This window comes from Aplysia californica, unplaced genomic scaffold (assembly GCF_000002075.1).
Source record: "Aplysia californica isolate F4 #8 unplaced genomic scaffold, AplCal3.0 scaffold00001, whole genome shotgun sequence".
NCBI lineage: Eukaryota > Metazoa > Mollusca > Gastropoda > Aplysiida > Aplysiidae > Aplysia > Aplysia californica.
In genome coordinates, this window is record NW_004797271.1 from 1,053,157 (window position 1) to 1,077,089 (window position 23,933).

General features: G+C 40.7%; 2 protein-coding genes across 2 annotated transcripts in view; one reads left to right on the top strand and one right to left on the bottom strand.

The window, feature by feature from the left end:
• The window catches only part of LOC101856700, a 27,508-nt gene extending 16,855 nt beyond the window's left edge, over positions 1-10,653 (top strand). Inside the window, exons 2-4 of the mRNA XM_035971279.1 lie at positions 8,879-9,015; positions 9,472-9,945; positions 10,124-10,653. Coding sequence (XP_035827172.1) covers positions 8,879-9,015; positions 9,472-9,945; positions 10,124-10,653 — 1,141 coding nt within the window. The remainder of the gene's footprint in view (positions 1-8,878; positions 9,016-9,471; positions 9,946-10,123) is intronic.
• Positions 10,654-10,786: 133 nt separating this feature from the next.
• On the bottom strand, positions 10,787-23,840 carry LOC101855452. Its single transcript, XM_005088812.3, has 6 exons — positions 22,548-23,840; positions 19,010-19,152; positions 17,927-18,070; positions 16,197-16,298; positions 15,444-15,545; positions 10,787-12,556 (listed from the first exon to the last, which is right to left on the bottom strand). The coding sequence occupies exons 1-6, from the start codon at positions 23,542-23,544 to the stop codon at positions 12,431-12,433; spliced, it is 1,614 nt and encodes a 537-aa protein (XP_005088869.1). The 5' UTR covers positions 23,545-23,840; the 3' UTR covers positions 10,787-12,430.
• Between the last annotated feature and the right edge of the window lie 93 nt (positions 23,841-23,933).

Sequence of the window (23,933 nt, forward strand, 5' to 3'; positions counted from 1 at the left end):
GGGGGATCTCGAACCAATGTACGAGTAATATTACATCTTTAAGAGGTGAAAAAATAACAAGGAAAATAGGGTGGCCTTGGTCAAGAAAGGCTGCATAGGCCAAAGAGTGTGCAAAAAGGCTGCATAGGCCAAAGAGTGTGCAAAAAGGCTGCATAGGCCAAAGAGTGTGTAAAGGCTGCATAGGCCAAAGAGTGTGCATAAAGGCCACAATTAAGGGATGTGGACAAAGTTTTCCAAGTATAGCAGTATTGAAGAGGCACAGGGCTTTACTAGTACACACGATGGGGGAAGAAATGGAGGAATAGGAGAAAGAGCAGGAACAGGACCCAGATTTGAAACACAGCTCAGCAGATGTTAAAAAAAATATTTTTGACATAATGATGAACACTGCCTTTGTTGATGATAACTAATTTCACTTTTTGTTTTAAGCATAATGATCAGTAATAACAGATACAGTGGAATCCTGATATATAGTCAACTTGCTTAAAGTCACCTCTTGGCTTGTAGTCAACACCTCAATGTGGTCCCGTTTCTTACCTTCCTTGAAGTAATTGTGTTTCTGATAGTCAACCTCTTGAGTGTTAACCCTGCGTTATTAAGTCAATAATTTGGGGCTAAATCCCAAGATGAATTCATCTAAGAAGAGATATTCAGGGCCTGAGCTAGACGTAGTGGTGCACACACCTCCAATTACAGTAGCCTACTTTGTACACTCATTATGATTATCTCTTGTTTTGGTGACAACTTCAGAATTTTACACTCACGGAAATTGAGCTAACATCTTGTAACCAGGTACGTAGTAACATTTATAGCTAGCCGTCATCTTCAATTTTTAATGGCCAGTAGTACAATGAATAAAGTCAACCTTGTTCAAAGTCAACACTGGGGGGGGGGGCTCTCGTGGCCTAGAGTTTAAGGTGTTGGCCTCTCATTCAAAGGTCCCGTGTTCGATTCCGGGTAGCGACCAAAAAATTTTCTTCTCTAAAATTGTCTCCTTTCACATCCTTTCCTGATCTCTAACAATGTTCTGTTGTCTGCTTTCATTTCTACTTTCTACCCCCACCCCCTCACCTCCTTTGCCCCCTCCTCTGGGCTCCTGACTCTTTCTGCAGCCTTTCTACTGCTACTCCTTGGCTCCTCCTAACTGCTGTCTTTCTGCCACACCCCTGATCTTCTGGTAGGAAAGATCTACACCTAGCCTTCTCGGACAAGGGCGAAAAATCTCGGAGGGCCCGTGTGCAAGTTGCGCACGTTAAAGATCCCTTGGTGGTCTAAAATCGATAAGAGTAGGCTTCGGCCGCCACCCGGGCAAAATTCAAAATTTCTTACCAACGAAAAAGTATTAGGTGTGTCCCGCGCGCTCATATGACCTTATGCAGTTGCGAGCGCCGTAAAACCCTATACTAAACAAACAAAAACAAAGTCAACACTTTATTTCGGTCCTGAGGTGTTGACTTTATCAGAATTCCACTGTAATTTGTTTTATTTGTAATTAGGGCGCTTTTGACATTGACACGAGTCTCAATTTTTTCCTTATTGATTGGTAAGAAAGTATTTGCAATATTTTGCTTGAATGATATACTGTACTGTTATTCTTTAACTAGCAGGGCCCTCTTTCGATGAAAGGAATGATCAGTGCATTAACATCAACTGAAAGTCCTATTGGCCTACTCTTTTTACACTCTGCTGGAATGGAGCTACAAATCTTGAGAGAAAAGTGACACGTGTGTTTCCAAGTTGCCAAATATTATGATGTATAGAGATTGATTCTCTATTCCGCTTTCGTGGTTGTACACTTCAGAATTTCAAAGGTGCGCACGGGTAGTGAACAGCAACCTCACTTGTTTACAATGGCGTCTTAGAAGATGGACTTACCCAGGATTAGATCTAAACGAAACTAATGAAAAACTGAAAATTAAACTACAGTGACTTCAGGCTCCTCAATGAAACTGTGCATCCTTTAAATGATTCTGAACCACTATTAATTTTTTTCAAATTCGAAAGTTAAATGGTTGGGAAGTTTTAGGCGGCCAAAGTGCCAAACTTGCACAAATATTATATGTATAGATTTCTAGAGGTGCCCACGGTGAAAAAACCCCCCAACCAAACAAAACCAACTGACAAAAACAAAAACAGAAAGAGGATTCCAGCATAGTTCATGGATAAACAAACAGCAGAACAAGGATACAACTCACTTTGTCCAGTCAGATTTATTTCTCTAGGATACATGGAGTATGTCATGTGGTAGTTTGTCATCTCCTCACTCCACCCATCAGTCAAGAAAACTTTATTAACCGAACCTGAATGTTGGCAGTATCAAAGTACACACATACAGGTCTATGGCAGTGCTTTGGGAGGGCAGAGAGGGAGAGGAAGGATTAGGAAGGAATTAGCAGACAACAAGGAGGTTTATTACATTGTTCATTAATGCTTAAATTACTTAATATAATATAAGTTATAACATAACATTTAAATCCCCCATTGACACAATTTATATAAAATTATTCATGAACCGGTCTGCTTCGACACTGGCAGTCAGTTTCCACCCGGGCTGTGTGGTACACAACATGCCAGAAGACAGAGACGGAGATATTCGATAAAATAAACTTTCTTACATGCAAATAAAACTCATGCCTTCTGCCGGTTACAACAAAGAGCCTGACCACTACACCATAGACACTGGTATTGAAAGGGTGATCGTGGAATGTCTGACAGTCAAGGTCTAGGGAAAGGTATAACTATCTATCTACAATCTTCTTCAAACAATCCACTATCTCCTCCTTCAGACAATTCACAATCTCTTTCTTCACATATCCACAATCTCGTAATTCAGACAATCTACAATCTCTCAATACAATCACCCCCATACAGTCAGGCAATCCACGATCTCCTCCTTCACACAATCCACAATCTTTTTAGTTTTAGAAGAAGTTTTACGGCGCTCGCAACTGCATAAGGTCATATGAGTGCCAGAAGATTAGAGGTGTTACAAGTCAAGAGAGTAACAAACATAAAAAAGAAGAAGGGGAGATAACGGCGATAGATGTTTGATAGGAAAGAAGAAGCAAAACCACACCAGAGCACCCGTCAACCATACATACAATCCACAATCTCCCCATCAAGACTGGGATAAATTTACAATACGGCTTAACTCCTTCACCGTAACACATGCTGGTTTTCTTTTTTTGTTTTTTGTTCATTGATGGCAACAACAGGAGGAGGGCAGGAAACGAGAGCAGGCTACAAAATCAGCCAAAAATATCATCACTTTGTGCTGTGGGGGTCAGGAAAAGTACACATTAAACTACAAACAAAATGTAGGCCTAAAATGTCTCTCCTTCATACATACCATACAACCAGCAACAAACGCGTAGACGCAGCATGTCTCGCTTATACAGTAAGTAGTATTGTAATTGTATATAAAAGTGTCATGGAAACGTATAGAAAAGGATGCTAAGGACAGGCTTCGCTGGAGTAATGCGGTTGATGGCCTGTGCTCCACTGGGAGTTAAAAAGGGCAAGCGAGAGAGAGAGATATATGTGTCATGACACGGTGGAATCAGGCGCTTGTCAATTTTTTGGCATGTGGAGTTTGGTATCTCATCTTCAGACCTGTTCACTTGTCTCGCTTTTGATGAAAAAAAAACAAAAAAACCACCTCTATCTTGAATAGAAGTCAAGATAATTGCGATTGAAGGAGATGTGGAGGGGGTTGCCTGTTTTCAGAGTTAGGTTAGCGAGCAAATGGCTGCCAAAGTGATTTCCCCATAGGTTGACAGTCCTCGGAAACTGAATGTTGCATTTTTTGTGCTTTTTATCAATGTTTTTCAGTAAAATCTACACAGAAATATATTTTAAATGGAAATAAAAGGTGCTGAGCCCCCCCCCAATTCAATATAAACTGCCAAACTGGTAGAAAATTGTTGGTTTCTTCGATTTCATTATATAAATTTTGACAAGTGCCTGATTTCATAACGGTGACTAACAAATGTTATATCCCCACCTCCACACAAATTTAGCTCATCATACAGAAAACGGCTGCTCCGACTTTGGACAGGCCTACAACTACAATGTCCCGGCAGACACACAGATTCTCAAAGTTTTAGTAAGAGTTTTACGGCACTTGCAACACAATCAGATCATATATATAAACTGTTGAAGATTAGGTGTTACAAGAGTAACATACACAAAAAAAAAAAAAAAAAAAGAAGAAGAAGAGGAGAAATAAGGACAACAGAAGTTTGATTGGAAAGAAGGAGCAAACCACACCAGAGCAAACACCAACCACCTACAGACAGACAGAGATACTTGATAAAAAAAAAATCCCTTTCCAAATAGGAATCAAAATCACATCTACGCGTAAGAGTAAAGTGCCTAACCGCTACACTTCGTACGGTGTTAACTCACTCGCTGCTGACCACTATGTGGCTCCACTTCCGAAGAACATTAGGCATTTAAGCACCTATAAAAATTTTTTTTAAAAATTGTGATCTTACTATTCACAACCCACAGTAAAATGAAGCTTGCAAAAAGGAAATTTAGAAAAACCAAAATGCATAGTGCAATTTTTTTTAAAAAGATAGCTTGAATGGTAATTTTAACATGATTTTTTTAACAGCAAAAATGTGTTTCAACTTTTGAAAAACACAACAAACAAACCCCAAACAAACTTGTTTCCGAAGAATTTTCACACCATTCTTTTACCTAAAGTCAATATCTATTTAGAAAATAACAGTTGTTTCAATACAATAAAAATATTGGGAAATTAATTAATTGCAACCTCGTGTTTAGCAGATAACAAAGCAGTAGCAGTATCAAATGTACCGTAACAACTACACACGAACAGAGGACAACCACAATAACATAGATAGAGCCTCACTTTTTTAAGATTGTGGGTGTGAGATCATTGTTTATCAGTAATTCATAAACTCCAAAATATCAATTTGTTGCTTTTTATCGACACAAACAGAGCCATGCCCGGGCTGGCGTCACATCGCCACTTATGCTGAACGGTTCGGCTCTATGCTGTAGTGTATTCACTGCTCCCCGTGTTGGGAGTCATATAGTTCTGGAGTGTCACTGAAGGGTCGACCCAAAATAATTCCAAGCCAAAGACTTGAATCCAATAGAAAATGAACTGATCTTTCTACAATCGGTAACATTTTTGAGCCGGAATTTTACATAATGGTGTAAAAAATAGACCTCGCAAAACTTTGATGATGTTTTTGTAGGCTTTCTATTTAAACTCCAATGGCAAAAAATATACCAATGGATACGCCATACAAAGCTCCATAGTTCTCTGCCATTGAAAAGGTGCAATACAATAATCAATTTTTCCGCAAAGCATTCAAATGCTTAGGTGTCAATTTTTTAACTGGCTGACCCCACATTTTATTTTAACCGCGAGGGGCTTAGCTTTCCTCAGAGATTTTTCATGGCGGAAAACTTTAGTGCTTCATTGCGACAGCATGAAGAAACAGCAATCCGAAATGCCCGAGTTCCCAGGAAACAACCCCCTCAGAAGGTAGCCAGTTGGCTTATATACTGTTTACGCTACCTACCTACAGCCTTCCACTAGCTTCTACTTAACTCCGGCACCGCGTCTATCAATTTTTCCCCCAAAACACTCTTGTGCATGGCAGCGAGTGAGCTAAACATACACATAACCAGCTGCAAGTAAACTGGAGGCTGATCAGATCAACACATCTGAGCAAACTTTGAAATGTCATGGATACATCAATACATGACATATATGCATTACAACACTTTGAAATGTCATGAACACATCAATATATATGTGACATATATATGCATTACAACACTTCAATATGTGAGGCGTGCCGACAAAATGAGTTACTTCTCGCGATCCATTATAACTGGAAATATTGGCTAAAAATCGACTTAAGGGTCAAACTTGTTGATTTTTCTATTGATGTCATATTCTTTTAGTATAACATGCCTTTTATTATTTCATACTTATAAATCGTAAAAATTTCATCTATAACCGTGACGCATCTATTTCCACAGGGCACAAATCAGAGAAGTAACTCATTTTGTCATGCACACTTCACATATTACTATTACATTACAACACTTTAAAAAAGAATTATAGTGATCCAACACTATCATGAATTTTTGAAAGAGGAAAGTGGTGATGCATGTCTCAGGCCCGTATGTTTGCAAGAAATCTTCGGTGAGACAAATGAGTTCTGCGTAAGCTAATCACACATCATCAACAGCATTGCCTTTCTCACCCTGCACCAGGGTATAGGCCACGGACAAAGACCTTCCACCATTCTCTATCCTGGGCTAGGCTCTTGATGTTATTCCATGTCTTTCCACTTTTCAAGTTGATCACACACTTCACCAAAAACCCTTCCACCATCACACTCCCGCTCACTCACTGTGCGTTTTGGTGGTGGAACTAACTGTAGGCTGTCTTTGTATACAAAACTGCCTTTGTAAATCTTTTATGCCAAGCCCACACAATTCTAACCCCCCCCCCCCCCCCCCCCCCCGAACCAGAGGCCCTTGGCTCTGACAGAACTGTCCAAACTCTTCAACAGTTAAAAGCAAAACACCCTCAACTAGATATAAATATATATATGGCAGTGAGAAACAGTAGCAAATGCTAGGGGATATGGCAAATGGGACAATATGTATCAAGGTAAATGCTGGCAAATGGGGAAACATGTATCAAAGTAAATGCTGGCAAATGCGACAATATATCTATCAAAGTAAATGCTGGAAAATGGGACAATACATATCAAAGTAAATGCTAGCACATGGGACAATATGTATCAAAGTAACAGAAAATGAAAACAGTCCCAGTTAGGGAGGAAAAAGATGAAAGCATAGAAAATCAAAAACTTTTTATCACAATGATCTTTTAAAGCCATAATAAAAACGATGCAATAAAAATACAAAGGAAACAAGCAATGATACGACAGGAATTAACTCTATCAGATATTTGCTTTGCTGGAGTGTCATACACAAAGAAATGAATGCAGGCTACAAAATGTGTGGACTCTGGGACCTCCATGTAAATATCGGACACAATAATATCAGTTTGTTCTAGATTTGGGCACAGAAACCACTTGACGTAAAAGTCTGGGACTTGATATTAATCTAATCATACATTTGGGTATAATTTGTTAATCGTTGATATAATATAAATATACAACATATGTGATGTTACAATCCGAGTCTTGCTATCAATCTATTCATAAATTTGGATATAAATCTAAATGAGTGTTAAAATCTCGGACGCGATATTATTAGTTCCTTCATACATTATTAGAAGTAAACGCACTTGACTTTACAATCTGGGACTTGAAATTGTTAGTCTCTTCATAAGTTTATACACAAACACAATCAATGTTTCAATCTGGGACTTGAAATTACTAAGTCTGTTAAAAAAATTGGACAAAAACACATAAAATGAAACGAAGACATTGAAGCACTAAGGAATGTGGAGAACGGAATAAGAGTACATAAAATAAAACTAGGAAAAAAGCTAGTCCATCACAAAGGAGGAAAACAACTACATAAACAATCAAACAGACAAAGTTTGTCTTTCTTGGCTCCAAACCCGACCATATCAGTGCCCCCCCTCCCCATACCATGAGAATTATGAGAATTGTTTTAAGACCCATCAACGTGACTTAGATAATTTAGAGGGGGCAAGCTGTGTAACCGATGACACAGTGAGACTCAAATGCGTAACTGATGATACCGAGTCCAATAAATATAAAGGAAAAAAATATACCTTGGGTAAAATCATGTAGGCAAACAATATTAACTTTTCTCTTCTGTTTTAAGCAGAGATCTGTGAGACAGACGTGTATACTTTGTTGAACAATATTCAAGTTCAATGTCGGATGAGAGAGTCAAGAAGAAAATAGCTTAGGAATGTGACATGTTCAACAGTTGGGGAATGTGACATGTTCCGTCAGCCGGAGAATGTGATATGTTCAACAGCTGGGGAAAGAGATGTGTTCAACAGATGGGGATGTTACATGTTTAGCACCCAGGGAAAATGATATGTTCAACAGACGGGGAAAGTGACATAACAGCTGGGGGGGAGTGCGATGTTCAGCAGTTGGGGAAAGTGACATGTTCTAAAGTTGGGAAAGTGACATGTTCTAAAGTTGGGGAAAGTGACATGTTCAAAAGTTGGGGAAAGTGACATGTTCAACAGTTGGGGATGTTATATGTTTAACACTTTTCCTCCACATCTCGCTGATCGGCAAGCCTCCGGTATTTCCGCGTTCCTCCACATCACGCCGATTGGCGATGAGTACCCCAGTGATACCATAACAACACAAAATTTATCGTAGTGAACTCCTCATTGACATGCGCACAAAATAAGCAATTGGAACTTCCTTCCGCGTCCCGTTTGCGTCCAATAGCGGGAAAAGTAGAGTGTTTACACTTGTTCTTATGCGAAATTTCGATCAAACTTTGCGATATGGCATCGCCTGGCGAGAGATCAGTTTTTCGCAATGACGACGACTCTGGTGAAGAGTTTCCCGACGTTGAAAACAACAGTTCTTTGCTCAATTTGGAGGACAATGTGCAGGAAACAAATGAACTGAGTTCAGCTAGCAGTTCTAGTACTAGGTCTGCCTCTCCGGCGTCTCCTTCGAATGACGGTCCACCAGCCAAAAAATCTAGATTTAGACCTGGACCCAACTCCCAACCTTACTCAAAATGGGCGAGGCACTGAGCCCATCTTCAACTGGCAGCTGTATGATGACAGAGATCTCTACACTTCAGCTGAATGGTTGCCAGACAGGGACCTACATAGAGCAGGTATTTTGGTCGACAGCAGTGGGTTTCACGAACTAAATTATTTTGAGCTTTTTTTTTATGCCAGTGTCATAGAATGGATCGTGAATGAAACAAACGCTTATGCCAAGCACTGCCTTGATTCCTGTCAGGGCACATACTACAAAGAGCGATGGAGGGACACAGATGCTTTTGAAATCAGAGCATTCCTTGGCCTTCAAATAGGTGAGTATGGCTTCGTTATAATTATAAATATCTTGATCTTTTTTATTTTTACCTGATGAACCATAGCACTCTTCGTCTATATGAATTTTTGTGAGCGCGTCTGTACATATGAGCATGCACGTGTCTGTTCATGCAAGTACATCTTAGATTTTACTAGATTTAGCCTAGATCTAGATTTCTAGAGTTCGTAATAAAAGTAATTTTATCAAGCAGTGAAATTTATTCCTTAGATCTAATGTGGGTATTATTACAGTGCATGGACAGGTTGTGTATCAATACTAAATCTAGGTCTGTTGGCCTTCAGTGTTTTGTGTAATATTTTTTTGGTAGGTTTGAAAGCATCTCACTAGGTTTGTGTATGAAGGAAATAACAATGTCCTGAAATGTCAAGAAATTGTGCTGAAGAATTGATTCTCAAGTACTTTTTTTTGGTCTCTTTCTATTCATAATTTACAGCTATGGGTGCAAGTCCGAAGAAAAGCCTCGAAAACCACTGGGACAGCTATTGGCTGTTCGAGACAAAATTCAGCGAAGTGATGACCCGTCATCGATACCAGATGCTCCAGGCGTTCATTCACTTCAGCGATGTGAACCGCCACATTCCCAGGGGGCAGGATGGCTACAGGCCCTTGGGAAAAATTCAGCCGCTGCTGGACATTATCACCCCCAAACTCTCAGCCCTATACCACCCCTACCGCCACATCAGTATCCATGAGAGTATGGCCCGTTTCAAGGGCAGGTGCCACTTCAGGCAGTATCTACCTGACAAGCCGACCAAGAGAGGCTTCAAAGTCTTGGTTTGTGATGCGAAGACTTTCTATGCCTTGAAGCTCATAATTTATACAGGGAAGGAGCACTTCATTATCCCCGATGGACAAAGCTTCACGGAACACTTTGTAACAACCTTGGTTGAAAATTATCAAGACAAAGGTCATGCTATTTACATGGATAATTTTTATTCGTCGCCTGCTCTATTCAATCGCTTGCAGATGCGCACGACTGGTGCAGTCGGCACCGTCGTTGAAAGCAGGAAAGGCTTTCCTGCTGAACTGAAAAAGGCCAATTTCTCCCTAAAGAAAGGGGATGACCCCGTTTTTTCCCCGATCAGGCGATCTAGTTGCTGTGTCATGGCACGACACAAAACGTGTCAACCTTCTCAGCAACATTCATACCAATGAAACTGTACGGAAGTTCATCAGAAGCAAGGATGCGTCAGGTGGACACAGAGCGGTGGATAACATGTCGTGTACAATGCACACATGGGGGGGTGTTGATCATTTTGATCAGCTGTTGAAGAATTATCAGTACCCCCACAGAAATTACAAGTGGTACTACGCTCTGTTCCACTATTTGAAAGATCTCGCACTTGAGAATAGTCGCATACCGATGGAGCAGAATGGTGCGAACAAAACAGGAAGGGACTTTCGCAAAGCTGTTGCTGATGGGCTCGTTCGTCCCTACATGCTCGCCAAAAGGAACCCGAAAGACCAGCCCAATAATGCTGCAGATCGCCTCTGTGCAGCAGCTTTTGGGCACTTCCCTTCAAAGTTTACAGATGCCAAGCACCGTCCAGTGTGCAAGGTCCGCGCCACCGTAAAAAAAACATGCCCAGACCCGACACTACAGCCCAGAGCGTAATGTCGCCCTTTGTATCGAGGATCGTTTTCGTATATATCACACTGCAAAGGACATCAAGGCCGCAAGAGAGCAGCTGATGCAGTGATGATTCTGTAATTGGAATTCTGTACATAGTTGTGTGTGTGTGTGTGTGTTTTTTTTTCCTCAGCCCAATTGTGTTAGGCCTTCTGAAATGTTTTTCAAATGTGCGTTGGGTTGTGTGAACTTCTCTGCGGATGTACGTGAAATTCTCTGCGGATGTACGTGAAATTCTTTACGGCGGATAACTTACCTGAAAATCTTCAAGACTTCAGTGGGCGAGTTGATCCTTTACTTCAAACTTCATTACTAATATTTTTGTTCAATGTTGTGAGTATTACTAACCTTGATATTTTGTTCCGTCACAGTCAGGACATATTTGTGTTATTTTTTAGACAATTATCAAACGCAAACACCACACATTTACAACTAGCATTAGTCAAAAGTAAATTTTCCCACCACAGATTACAGTATTTTCAAAGTATGTTCAATTTCAAAACACTCATGACATTGGTTATTTAGAAAATATGACTTGTGCTGACCCACCTGTGTGATCCGAAAATACCTCCGATTTTGGCTGCTCCAGTGCCTTTTATTATTTTCTTCTTGCACTCTTGAAATGTCTATATATTTCATGTTATCAGGTTCATATCATTCACAGATGGTCAAATACACTCTTACCATGTTGTAAAGGGTATTATTTTGATTTTGTACACTTTTTTCTTCTCCAAAATGGCCGACTTGATTACATAATCAAACCGAGTCTATTTTGCGGAATCTAATTGATAATTCAATATTTTAGCGTTGAAAAAAATTTGAACACGATATCTGTTGGCGTCACCGAGAAAATTACATTTAGGTGACCACCCTAATTTTCCTGAAATAAGCTCCGAATAGCCTGGTCTGGTGCCATTTTCTAATTTCTTCTGACACACTTGCAATGCATAAACACTTTATTTTATGCGGTTGATATCACTCACAAATCGTCAAACACACTTAATATAATGTTATAAAGTGTATGTTGTTGGTATAGTCCATTGTTATAGGTTCCGAAATGCAATTTTTTCCCTCTTTTCTCTTTAGCTCATTATTCAAAAGGCGGACTTGATTATGTAATCACGGAAAAAAATATTTGTGGCATCCAATTGACCATTCACTTTTTTTGGCTCAGTAAAAAAAAATTGAACGCGATATACACTGGGGTTACAGAGAAATGACATTTTGCTGACCTACCCTATTTTCCCTGCAAACCCTCCCATTGGTATGTGGAGGGAAGGGTTTTTCCTTATATCTCTATGTGGAGGAACAGTGTTAAAAGCCTGGGAAAAAGATATGTTCAACAGAGATGGGGAAAGCAACTAAGATGGGGAAAGTGACATGTTCAACAGCTGGGGATGTTACATGTTTAACATCCTAGGAAAAAGGTACATTCAACAGCAGGAAAAAGTAGCATGTTCAACACCCATGTCTGCATTTTGTCAGTTTCATCATCACATGACCATAAGGTGGTCGCAGTTGGTATGGCCATGTATGTAACAGTGGGGCAGTCACATGACCAATGCATGGTTGTGGTTGGTGTGGTCACAAGTTCAATGCATGGTTGTGGTTGGTACGATCACATGAGACAGTGATGTGGTCGTAATTTGATCACATGGCAGCTGTGTGGTTTTTTTAGTCACATGACTGAAGGTGGTCGAATGACCGTGGTGTGGTCGTACTTGGTCTGGTCACTCGATCATGGTGATGCTGTCCTGGTTGGTCACATGAAGGTTGTGTCATCGTAGTTTGGCATCTGGTGCTTGGCCCGGGACTCGAACAGCTCCCTCACAAGACTGGCCTTCTCCTGCTCCAACTGAGCCATCTGGTCACGGTTCTGGCTCAGCTCCTGAAACCACACACAAAAATCTTCATCACTACCAACAGAACACATGAAGGACTACTTGTATTTCTATATTCTTTCTTTCTCTTACTCAGAGCTGCCAGGTATCAAAAACCTTTTTCAGGGACACATTTCAGTAATTTCAGTGGCACACCCAGTACAGCGTGTAATGGCGCCACAAACATTCTAAAAAAGAGCTATGGGTGTGGAATGTTGTGTTTAACTAGAAACCCAGTAAACAGAACTTCTGCCCTAATCACAGCTTTGGTCAATAAACTATTTGATAGTTCGGAAAGTGCTAACGTAGACCGCGAAGATGCCACAGACTTAGCATTTTGAACATGCCTTAGGCAATCCACATGACTTTGGCAATAGTTCAGTCTAGAATCAATTGCAAAGTCTTTGAAGCACACAGTGCAATGAATATAGTTAGTTAGATTCTTTTAAAGACTTGACGGGACATGGAAATGTAACTCGCACATCCCTTCGCTTCCTTTTTCGGAGGGCAAGACGCCATGTTTGCTTCGTAGGAAACAACAAAACAAATAACGAAGCTGAAGCTGAAACTTTGTCAAGCAAGATCCGGAAGATCCTTGCATGCACAAGCGTAGTGACTGGATCGTGGCCTGGGATCAAAATTGGAATCTGATCTATCATTTAGTTCGAGTGCCATAAGGGCATATTATAGGTGTAAGGCAATCAACGAGAACAAAAGCATACAGATAAACTGAAAGACTTCCTGTAGTCCAGTCAAAGATTATCATTTTTTAATAGAATGTCAACTTCGGATTTACTACAGATCTTTTAGTGAAGTTGGCCAAGAGTAGAACTAGCTCTAATATATGCCCAATATTGAATAGGTCTACTCGATACCAGTACTGGTAGAGGCTTTCCCAAGAACTACCGTACGAGTATCGATCGTACCAAGACGAGGCAAGCTGGACTTTTGTTTTAGTCAGCTGACCGTGGGCTTGCGAGGACTGGCTGCTCAACATAAACAGCCTCCACCCTTGTCTTCGTCTAATTGGGACTTTTGTGTTGCGTTTTGCTCATCTGGGGTTGCAACGGATCTCTTAAAAAAAATAAATATTGGGATACAAGTTCCGCCGGCACTCATTTCCGAAGGCAAATTCTTGATTTGCAAACTTCATGGGTTTCAACTCGGAATTCTAAAAAAGGAGTAAGGAGGAACTTTCCTGGTGATCGCCACAGAAGCCCATTTTCGCGAAACACCCATTATTATTATGCTGTTGAACCCTAGTATGCTGAAATAAAAACCACCAATTTATCAAAGCAAGGTTATTTCACACCAATTTGAGGGTTTGGGAGATAATTTCAAGTAAGAGTCACGTACCAAATATTTACAATCTTGATTACGTACAGAAAGTGGTGGCGCCTGGGGTCTTGTGCGACTTATTTATATTTTCCCTTCATCATACATGTATTCGCCTGTATATATAAACTATATAAAAATGAATCTTGTTTTGAGCCTAGAACCAGAATATCGACTGTCATGACTCATATCATATATGGCCTATATACTAAACGTGAAAGACAAAAATTAATGCTCAAACTCAAAGTAGAGTAGAATAGCCCAAGTAGACCTATTCAGTGTGAGAGGTGTAAGAACTGTGGGAGGGCAAGATGCAGTGATACTGAAAATCTGCAAATCTCAACAGAAAGATCTAATTAACTGTCACCAATCCAATGAAACGCAAACACTTAGGCCCCTAAGTTCCATAACATGCTTACAAGTTATGACGGTTCCCGATTTCACACAAGGCCTGCACACTTTACTTTGCAGAGAGCTGTAGTAGTAATCAAAATTCTAAACATTAAACTAAACATTTGCTTCCACTTTCAGTTTCTTCGTCCTCTGGTGTTGCATCCAGCCCTCCCCCTATCCCCGAGTGCGTCTTTACAAAAAAAAATCAACAATCTCCCCCTATTCCTGAGTCATGTACTTCGCAGCGCTCAGAACGCGCGCAGGTTCATTGACCGGTCACAATGACGAGCCCGACAAGACGCTTGTATAACTTTCTTTTCTTTTTGGTTGCCCCCACAAGTGACAGCACAGTGACAAATATCGATTTATTTTCATGGCGACACCACGTTTGTAATGCCGAACCTGCATGTTACAATATATGTTGTGTTATCAGACAATTACTGACAAATTTCTGGCTAATAACGAAAGCGAAAGTAGATCTTGATTTTCCAATCGAGCCTTGATGACACAATTCCGCTTGCCGCCAAAGCTGCCAGTTCGCGTGAAACGCACTCCCAGAGCCAAATTAATATCACAATCACGACTGGCAGAAATGAACTTAAAGACGTTATTGGATTTGGTTTTCAAATATTCGAGATCTTTTAGGAATTTTCCCGGGTCTCGGCGATTTTTTAAAAATTCCCGGGGCCTCGCAGTCACCCTTTCTGATTGGCCCGCTGTAGCGGTAGCGGAGTTTAGCGGAGGAAATGGCGGTAGCAGAAATCCGCTAAATAGCAGACTATTGGGACCCATGAACTTCCGTGGCAGTCCCGGAATTTCCGTGGCACTTGGCAGCTCTGCTTACCTACCAACAGAACACAAGGCGGCACTACTTTTATTTCTACATTCTTTCTCTTACCTACCAACAGAACACATGACGGCACTACTTCTATATAACTACATTCTCTCTTTTTCTTACCGCATCCCCCCCATCCTGTACTTCTCTTCAACAGTTCCTGGCTACCGTATACAATATTGACTGTATAATGATTATTACCATTATTGTTGTTACCATTATTGTATTGCTATAATTACTATTACAATTATAATAATCGTAATCATTATTGTTATACTTATAGTTATAATTAACTTAAAAAACCATCATCACATCATTCTAACTGTTCATACCTCCATCAGGCGTCGGTTGTGTTCAGTCAAAGCTCTGAGCCCAGAGTCAGCATTGGGGGGCCGGCCCGTGGATACTGCAAGGTTCATGTGGAGTGGGAAACCCTGAAGAGGACACAACACAGGAATTTAAGGACAGCAAATAACCAAACAACATGATGCAAATTTGTAGCTCATACTTAGTGAACTGTAGAAGCCTTTGGGTATGATTGTTCCTGAGCATCAACTTGTGGTATTTACAATGTTAAACATGTATATCATTTTATAGGCTTGAGAACAGAGAAGCACATTGACATAATAATGTTCATTTAGTGCAATAGAAAAGCAAGATAGACAGAGAGAAACAACACAGAGAGTAAAGAAGTAGGTCCTACCAGCAGCACCCTCCAAACCTCACCCTTGCAGTTGAAAAAAAAAAGGTAAAAATCACTCATCAACATTGACTTCTGGTATTAACTTGGTATAATATCTGCATCTCTCATCAGTGCCTCCATATACTGTGCATTAGTGACACACCGGAAAAGTCCCGGATGGTTATAAGACTACTTAATGTTGTATTTATTCAGACGTGTCTTGAGAAAAGTTTGAGAAAAAAAGTCAGGAATACAAAACAAGCTAAGCCGTGATATACATCTATCAACACATTCCGTTTTTCTCCCATACCAATTTTTACATACTAAATATCTAACCAGGAAGAAAACTTTAGTATTAACCAAAAATGTAGTTGAGTGTGCGTCTAAAGGTTTGACTGCTTACCTTCTCAGAACTTTCCACCAACAGACGTAGATGTTGGTTCACCTCCGCTATACGAGCCCTCTGGAAATTCATCCTCTCTTGATAAGCCTCCACAGAGTTGTCCTGCACAAAAATATTAACATCACATCAGACTGTCTTTCAAAACAAAAGGAATGAAAACATCACACTTCAATGTCCAGAGTGAAAACATTACACCAGATTGTCCAGATTTAAAAAATGAAAACTCAAACCGAACTGTCTTGCGTGAGAACATGAAAATACAGCATTAGATTGTCCAAATAAAAATATCATGGTATAAAAAACATGAAAACATTGCAGCAGATTTCCTTTCTCATGACATCCAGCGCAACCTTCATAATGCTTATCCTAGGCTTTTAAAAGTCTCCTCATGAATGTAGAAGAAAAAAAAAAGACCCCCCCCCCCCAACATGTTGACAAACTTTTAAGTTTTGTGGGAATAGGCTTAGTGGGAGGGACCACGAAGCAGCTGGTCTGCCAACAAAAGTTTGATTGTTATCTATAAACTAAAATTGTCACTGTAATAGTTTACCATCTAGTGCAAATCAGGTCCCAACAACACAATACATAGCTTTTTTTTATAGTAGAGGGTTTTACTGCGCTCGCAACTGCAAAAGGTCATATGAGCGCCAAGGGGTGGGTGTCAACAGAGAAGTCTTTACAGGGAATCAGACTTAGACTGCTCACCTCTCTAGCTTCAACAGCACAAGGTCTGCTTCGACTATCAAGGCACCCCAAAATAGCAGGTCACAGGGGGGGGGGGGGGGGTGGTAATACATAGCTTACCAAATCATTTCCACACTTAAAACTAAAAACAAAACATGACTGCAAAAACATTTTCTGGGTTGTTTTTACATGAATACAATCTAGAATTTTGTAACAAAGTCATGCAAATTCTGCACAATAGAAAAATCCACTCTGAACACCACAAAGAGGCTTGCAATGAACACTGCTGTATCCTCACAGTAGCCTTTTATATAGCTGTTGCCTTGTCACTACTGACTATTCCATACAAATGTAAACAGCCTGCCGCCTGAATGATCTAACTTGTGTCAATGATGGGGGTGTAAATATAGACTATAATTACAATATAGACATAAAAATATAACCCCCAAGGGCGGTGCTACTGACTGAAGTGTCTTTAGGCCATTCCCAAAGGGGAGACATTAATATATGTTCTAATGCACAGTGGAATTGTAAATTGTAAATGGGCTGATTCATCAATGTCATGCTCATAACTGTGCCTGAACTGCAACAGGGAACTGCTGCTTTTTCTTTTCTAATCCTTACTATCGTCATTTTTCCTTTACTTCTTTTGTATGTTTGTCACACTCTTGTGACCTGCTATTTCCGGGGTGCATTGTCATTGATAGCCGAAGCAGACTTTGTGCTGTTGAAGCTAGAGAGGTGAGCAGAGTAAGTCTGATTCCCTGTAAGGACTTTTCTGTTGACATCCATCCCTTGGCGCTCATATGACCTTATGCAGTTGCGAGCACAGAAAAACCTCTACTACTAACTAAAGACATAAATAACATGAAGAGAGAGACATGTAACAAAAACTTCTGTACCTTCTCAGTTTTTAAACATGCTTTGACTGGTCAGCGTTCACCAGACCACCTGCCACTACTACTTATCAGATGACGTTTCAAGACACCCTTCAAGAATTTTGTTAAGTCTATCTATTCTATATCCCGATGGCAAACAAGACTCACATTATACGAGACCTTCCCCAGCATGGCCTGTTTGTCGGACACTGCAGAAAGTTGTTTCTTATACCAGTCTCGGGCCGAGTCCACCATCGCAAGCCCCGCCCGCAAAATGGAAGTCTCCTCCTCTAGTTGTTTCATACGCTTCAGCTGTCAATACATACACACAATGGAGAGGGTGAAAAAGAGAGGGACGGTGTTATAAATATGATGGACATACAGTGTAGTTACTTTCTAACATTGAGGCAAGGTCCTGTACTTCTATGCACCGATGTATTCCATCATGCAAAATGAAAAGCATGAAAATTAAGTAGCTGAAAGTCAAATCAAGGGGAAAAAAAAGGTGGCGGGATTTTTAAACTGGAACCATTGTTTTCTTGTGATATGATGATTTTAAAAAAAAAGTTGTCACATAGAATACATTTTTATGCTAAGCACTTACGAGTAAAATTTGGTTAACTTTGCACCAATATTTCACTTTTACAAGCTTTAAAATTTGAATCTTCATGTGACTCAAAAGTGTCTGCATGGTTCTGACCTTGCACAGACTGATACTGATAGAAGATTACTGTAAAAACACACTTGCAACCAAAACTGGTACAGACTGATGGAGGTTTACTCTAAATAAAACCACACATGGAACCACAACTAGTATAGAGACTGAAACAGGGGTTTACTGTAAATAAAAGTTGTAACCACAATTGGTATTATAAATAGAAAATTTACTGTAAATAAAATCACACTTGTACTTGTAACCACAATTGGCAATAGCCTGATAGAGAGGTTTAATAGAACCACTTATAATCACAGCTGGTAAAGACTGAGATAGAAGAGGTTTACTGTAAATTAAACCATATTTGTGACAACTGGCATAATTGTCACTGAGTGACTGATGAAGGTTGTAAATGAAACCACTTGTGATTACAACTGGCATAGACTAGATATAGAGACCATGTGTGAATGACGCCACTTATAATTGCAAAGAAATAAAAAAATAGAGGTAGGTGTACAAATGAAACCACTTATAGACTTCACAACTGGCATAACTAATGGAAGAGTGTAAAATGAAACCACTCGACCATCACTCACCATGTTCTGGTCAATGCCATCAGCCAGAGTGTGTCGCCGCCCTGAGCCGTGTCTACGGACCGTTGCTTTTAGGGGACCAGACTGGGCGGGTGGCGCGGTGCTGCGCTGTTCTTCTGACTTGTTCTGAAACTGTTGAATGTTCGCTGAAGACAGAAACAGTTTGTGTGTGTATATGATAGCCTTCAAACAAAGAAGAAAGAGTGAAGAGAGGCAAAATGGGCGATATTTCCCATTTTTTAATGGTGAGTGGCTGCAAATACGGAGTCCCTCAATTGTGCATGCTGAAAAAAAAAGTAAGTAAGCTCAATCATGTAAAAAAATGTAAACCATCTTTACAAACAATCTGTGCCTATAGTTTTGTTCAAGATCGTCCTTACGCCTTAATTAATGCTTTATCAATCTACAAAAAGAAAATTTAGAGAATGAGAACATATGATTCTATAAAATATATCATCTTTAAAAACTCCCTGCAAGAGAAGCTATACGGGCAGACAGATGAACTGAGCAGGACGGCCCAATTTATGACAGATATCAGACTTCAAGTGTGATGCGATCGAGAAGAAGAAGAAGTAAAAACCCCCAACTAATCACCACCATCAACTTTCCCATCATAATTCATAATTTCGAAACTCTGGAATTAAAATTATACTGTTGAACCTGCCTTAACGGAATCTCTCTCCCCCCCCCCCCCCCCGATATATTCCTCTTTCATAACCTCTGTATAAAACCAAAGGCTGTCCAACTCGGAAACGGGGGAAAAAAAACCCCTCCCTTCCGAGTAAGACGGAAAATGCCTTGCCCGACCAGCCCTGGTTTGAAACGAAACTCGCAAGTTTGATTCTGCCGGCTCTAAACTTAACGCCATGCTGCTGGGCGAGGAATGAGAGTACGGGTGCAATTTGGGGGTAGATGTTACCCCATCTATGTGAGCCTTGAGCGAAGCAGATGGTCAGGGTAGTGTGGGTGTGAAATCTCACGACATGAGTGCCAGTGAAGGTGCTCAAATAGTTATAGTGAGCCACAACAGAAACTTTCCTAGGTAGCCAGAAGCCAATGCCTGCCGCCCTGATCTTATGGCTAGCTGAGAAAAGAATTCATTGAACCATCGTTGTTACTCATGGAAGTGAGGGGTGGCATTGGTTGATTGTGCTTGTTACACTGACTGATGGGTGGGGCTGAGGGTGGAAGCAAACAAATGAGATGTTTCTTTTTTTCTAATAGGTCAAATAGTGGTCATATGAAATGCAAACACTGGTGGAAATTGGATAAGACTTACGCATGTCATTATCAGAGAGGATAGCAGTTGAGAGGTGTGACCACTGCTTGCCAACCGGATTTATGCAATTTGATCCCACCGGCTGGGCCTTTGAAAACCCTCTCTATCTCCTACCTGAATTCCCCTGTCTAAGACTGAATTTTTTCGGGCTCCCTTGCGATTCCATCTTACACAGGTTCAACTGCATTATAAATTTTAAAAAAAACCAAAGTGGTATGTGTACAGCCCTCCTGCACGCATAGCATTGAGGCTTGTATGGCCCTCCACTTCACATAATAAGCTAGGCTTTGCAGGCGGCACAAAAACTATCAAACCGGACACTACAAGTGGACAAACTTAAACCCTGGAAGCGTGCAGGCCCTTTATAAAGGGCGTGAGCCAGGCTGCCCGAGAAGGGGCAGGCCCTATATATATATAGGGATGACCTACTTCGATTGGGAAGTGCGAAGCTATAAAAGGCATAGACGCTGACCCTTTTTAAACGGAAAATTTCAGCATTCCTTATAAAAATTACAGGTCAAAGTTATTAATAGTGACCAATGACGTTGCAAGTTATCTTGACCTCGTAGAGCATCTCTTGGCCAAAGATCGTACATGATAAAGTAGTTCACTCAGCCAAAAAGGTGTCCGCGAAGTATGCACATTGGTTTAGATGACGCTGCACAGTCTTTGTTTTGAAGCTCTCTTTCGTTTCACCAGAAAAAGAACAGGAATAGCACAGTTTGTTAGTTTCACTTTTATATATTTTCACACAAGTTGGGTAACTGATCGCAAAGTCCGCACTTTTTCGAAGAGGGCGCCACCGAATATTGAGGACTCTTTTTTAATTGGCTCAATTATAGAGGAGTGAATCATCTTGTTTATACACGATCTTTGTCCGGCCAAGATATCGATCGATAAAATGACACGGTCCAGCTGAGCGATTATCAAGTCCGTGAGCATACACTTCTAAATCAACTAAGAGTATACAGACCTGGTAACCGGGAACCAAGTCACAAAGTATACAGACCCGGTAGGGGAACTCTTTTGTGACTTCAGAAAGTTTCAGCGCCCAGACCCTGTTGTGTGTGCGTGTGTGTGTGTGTGTGTGTGTGTGTGTGTGTGTGTGTGTGTGTGTGTGTGTGTGTGTGAGAGAGAGAGAGAGAGAGAGAGAGAGAGAGAGAGAGAGAGAGAGAGAGAGAGAGAGAGAGAGAGAGAGAGAGAGAGAGAGAGAGAGAGAGAGAAAAGCTAGCAAAATGTATATTATGACATGCCCCAGTTGGCAGGAGGGAACGAGAGAAAGATACAGTGGGAAATAGTGAAGAGAAAGAAAGACAGAGACAAACAAAGAAAAAGAGAATGCGAGCGATACACAGAGAGAGAGAGAGAGAGAGAGAGAGAGAGAGAGAGAGAGAGAGAGAGAGGAGAGGAGAGAGAGAGAGAGAGAGAGGAGAGGAGAGGAGAGAGAGAGAGAGAGAGAGAGAGAGAGAGAGAGAGAGAGAGAGAGAAATAGAGAGGGTGACGGCTCGATTGAAATTATGACATTGTTCTTTTCTTCAAGTTGTGATTCCTCCAACTCCAAAACGGAGGAAAAACGATCGTTCATCCAAAAGACATCAGCAATCTTAATCTAGATCTAGATCTAGGCTAGCCTCGAAACTAGATCAATGATTTATGTCTGTCTATCTAGATCTAGACCTAGGCCATAGATCTAGAAGAACATAGGTCTACCCTGAGCCAAGAGGCGCTGAAACTTTCCTAAATCACAAAAGAGTTCCCCTACCGGGTCTGTATACTTTGTGACTTTGTTCCCGGTTACCGAGTCTGTATACACTCCCCCTTAAATCAAAGGGCCGTACGTAGGGAGGGCCGTACACATGAGGGCCGCACGCATAGCGTACGGGAGGTAGGGCCATATGCATATGAGGCTATGCGTACGGGAGGGCCATACGTATAGCCACAGGCTTTTTTTAAAAAGAGCAAAATTTCCAACCTCTATCCAACATTAAGAATAAAAGTGTGCTCCACTTTATCTTCAGCACAAAAAACAATCTGTAGGCCTTCACTGGCCTTCCCTCTTCCCATCCATGATTAAAAAATACAATGTTTTTGATTTTGTTTAGCTTTAAATAAAAAATTTAATCAGATTCACTTTTGAAAGCTTTAGGTAAAACTATCTCTCACATACATCATACAACCCAAGCGTTATTAGTATTTCAAAACTTACTTTTTTGTTTAACCCTGACTGATATCTTTATTACAAATTTGTTTGAGTTCACTTACCATATATGGTGTCTTCAGAATTTTTGTCAGGTCGATAAATGTTGTACTCATGACTATCCTGTCCTGGCTTGCGACTTTCAGTCCACTCCTTCTGCCAATTTTTCAGGTCATTCAGGATCCTTGTATTTGACTGTCTTTCTCTTGGTGGTACAGCAGGAGGGGAACGGGAATACAAATCTGGTCCTGACAGAGACTTCTTTATACTGTTGACATTTCCTTGGCCTTGGGACTTCAATCTGTCTGATCTAGGCGGAACAGCTGGAGGCTTTTCCTGATGTGCGGCACCAGAGTTACTATTGCCTGAGCGCCTGAAACTGTTTCCACTTGATGGACCAAGATGACTTCCAACAGTGTTCGGGTAACTGCTGACATCAGGTTTAATTGCAAATGCATTAAAGGTGTTCTCGCGGGCTTTCACTGGTCCCCCTGAGCTTGGAGCAGAAGGAAACTGCGGGGATTTCCTGTTACCCTCATTTGTCTGACGATTACTGCTCTCATTATATCTCCGCTCAGCAGGCCTACTCCCTACAGTGTTGACGCTATTATTTGGACCCTGGTGATTTTGAATTGAACGTTGATCTCTTGCATTGCTTGTGGGTTTGTTATTGCTGGTAAGCCGTACTTCAGAATTAATCCTATTGTTCTTATTATCATCTTGTTTCACAGGACCTCGTTCCCTCTGGTTATCAAAGGAATGTAATCGATTTTCTTTAGAAACAAATGGTTTGCGGCCCTCGATGTTGAATTCGTTACTCTCTTTTCGCTTGGTGGCGAGAACAAGTTTCAAACCAGCAACAAATCGATCAAAGCTAAGAAAACCATTAGGAGGGGTAACTTTTCTCAGGCCATCAACTACACCAGGAGGTAAACCCCTAACTCCATCGTCACTCCACCTACTCTCAATGTCACAAAGACGAACAAACCCAGTTCTGTTTTCGTCCAAGATATCAAACAATATTCTCAGAGAAGACAAAAATTGTCTTGGCAAACCATCCATCGTGATGATAATATGATGCAAATATCACAATCTGCGACAACACTCAGTCAGTGACATAAATCTAGATTCTAGATCTAGACTGTGCACAAAAACGCAAAGCAAATTCCCTGCTGTCTCGTGAGCTTTATCCCGAACCCATCAATGGAATTAAGCTTGGCATTCAAATTCCAGCACAGCGGGTCCTCTTATTTCTTCAAGTCGGCGATTCAAATTCAAAGCCAACACACACCTCCCCGACTCAAAGAAAAACATTGCAACAAAATTTTGACGAGCCCAGCCCAGGCGAGACGAGCAAACGTACCAGTGATTGGTCAAGAATTCGAAGAACAACCAATGAAAAACATGATTAATTTTGCTAAAAATAAAGTAGAAACTCTCAAAGAATAATA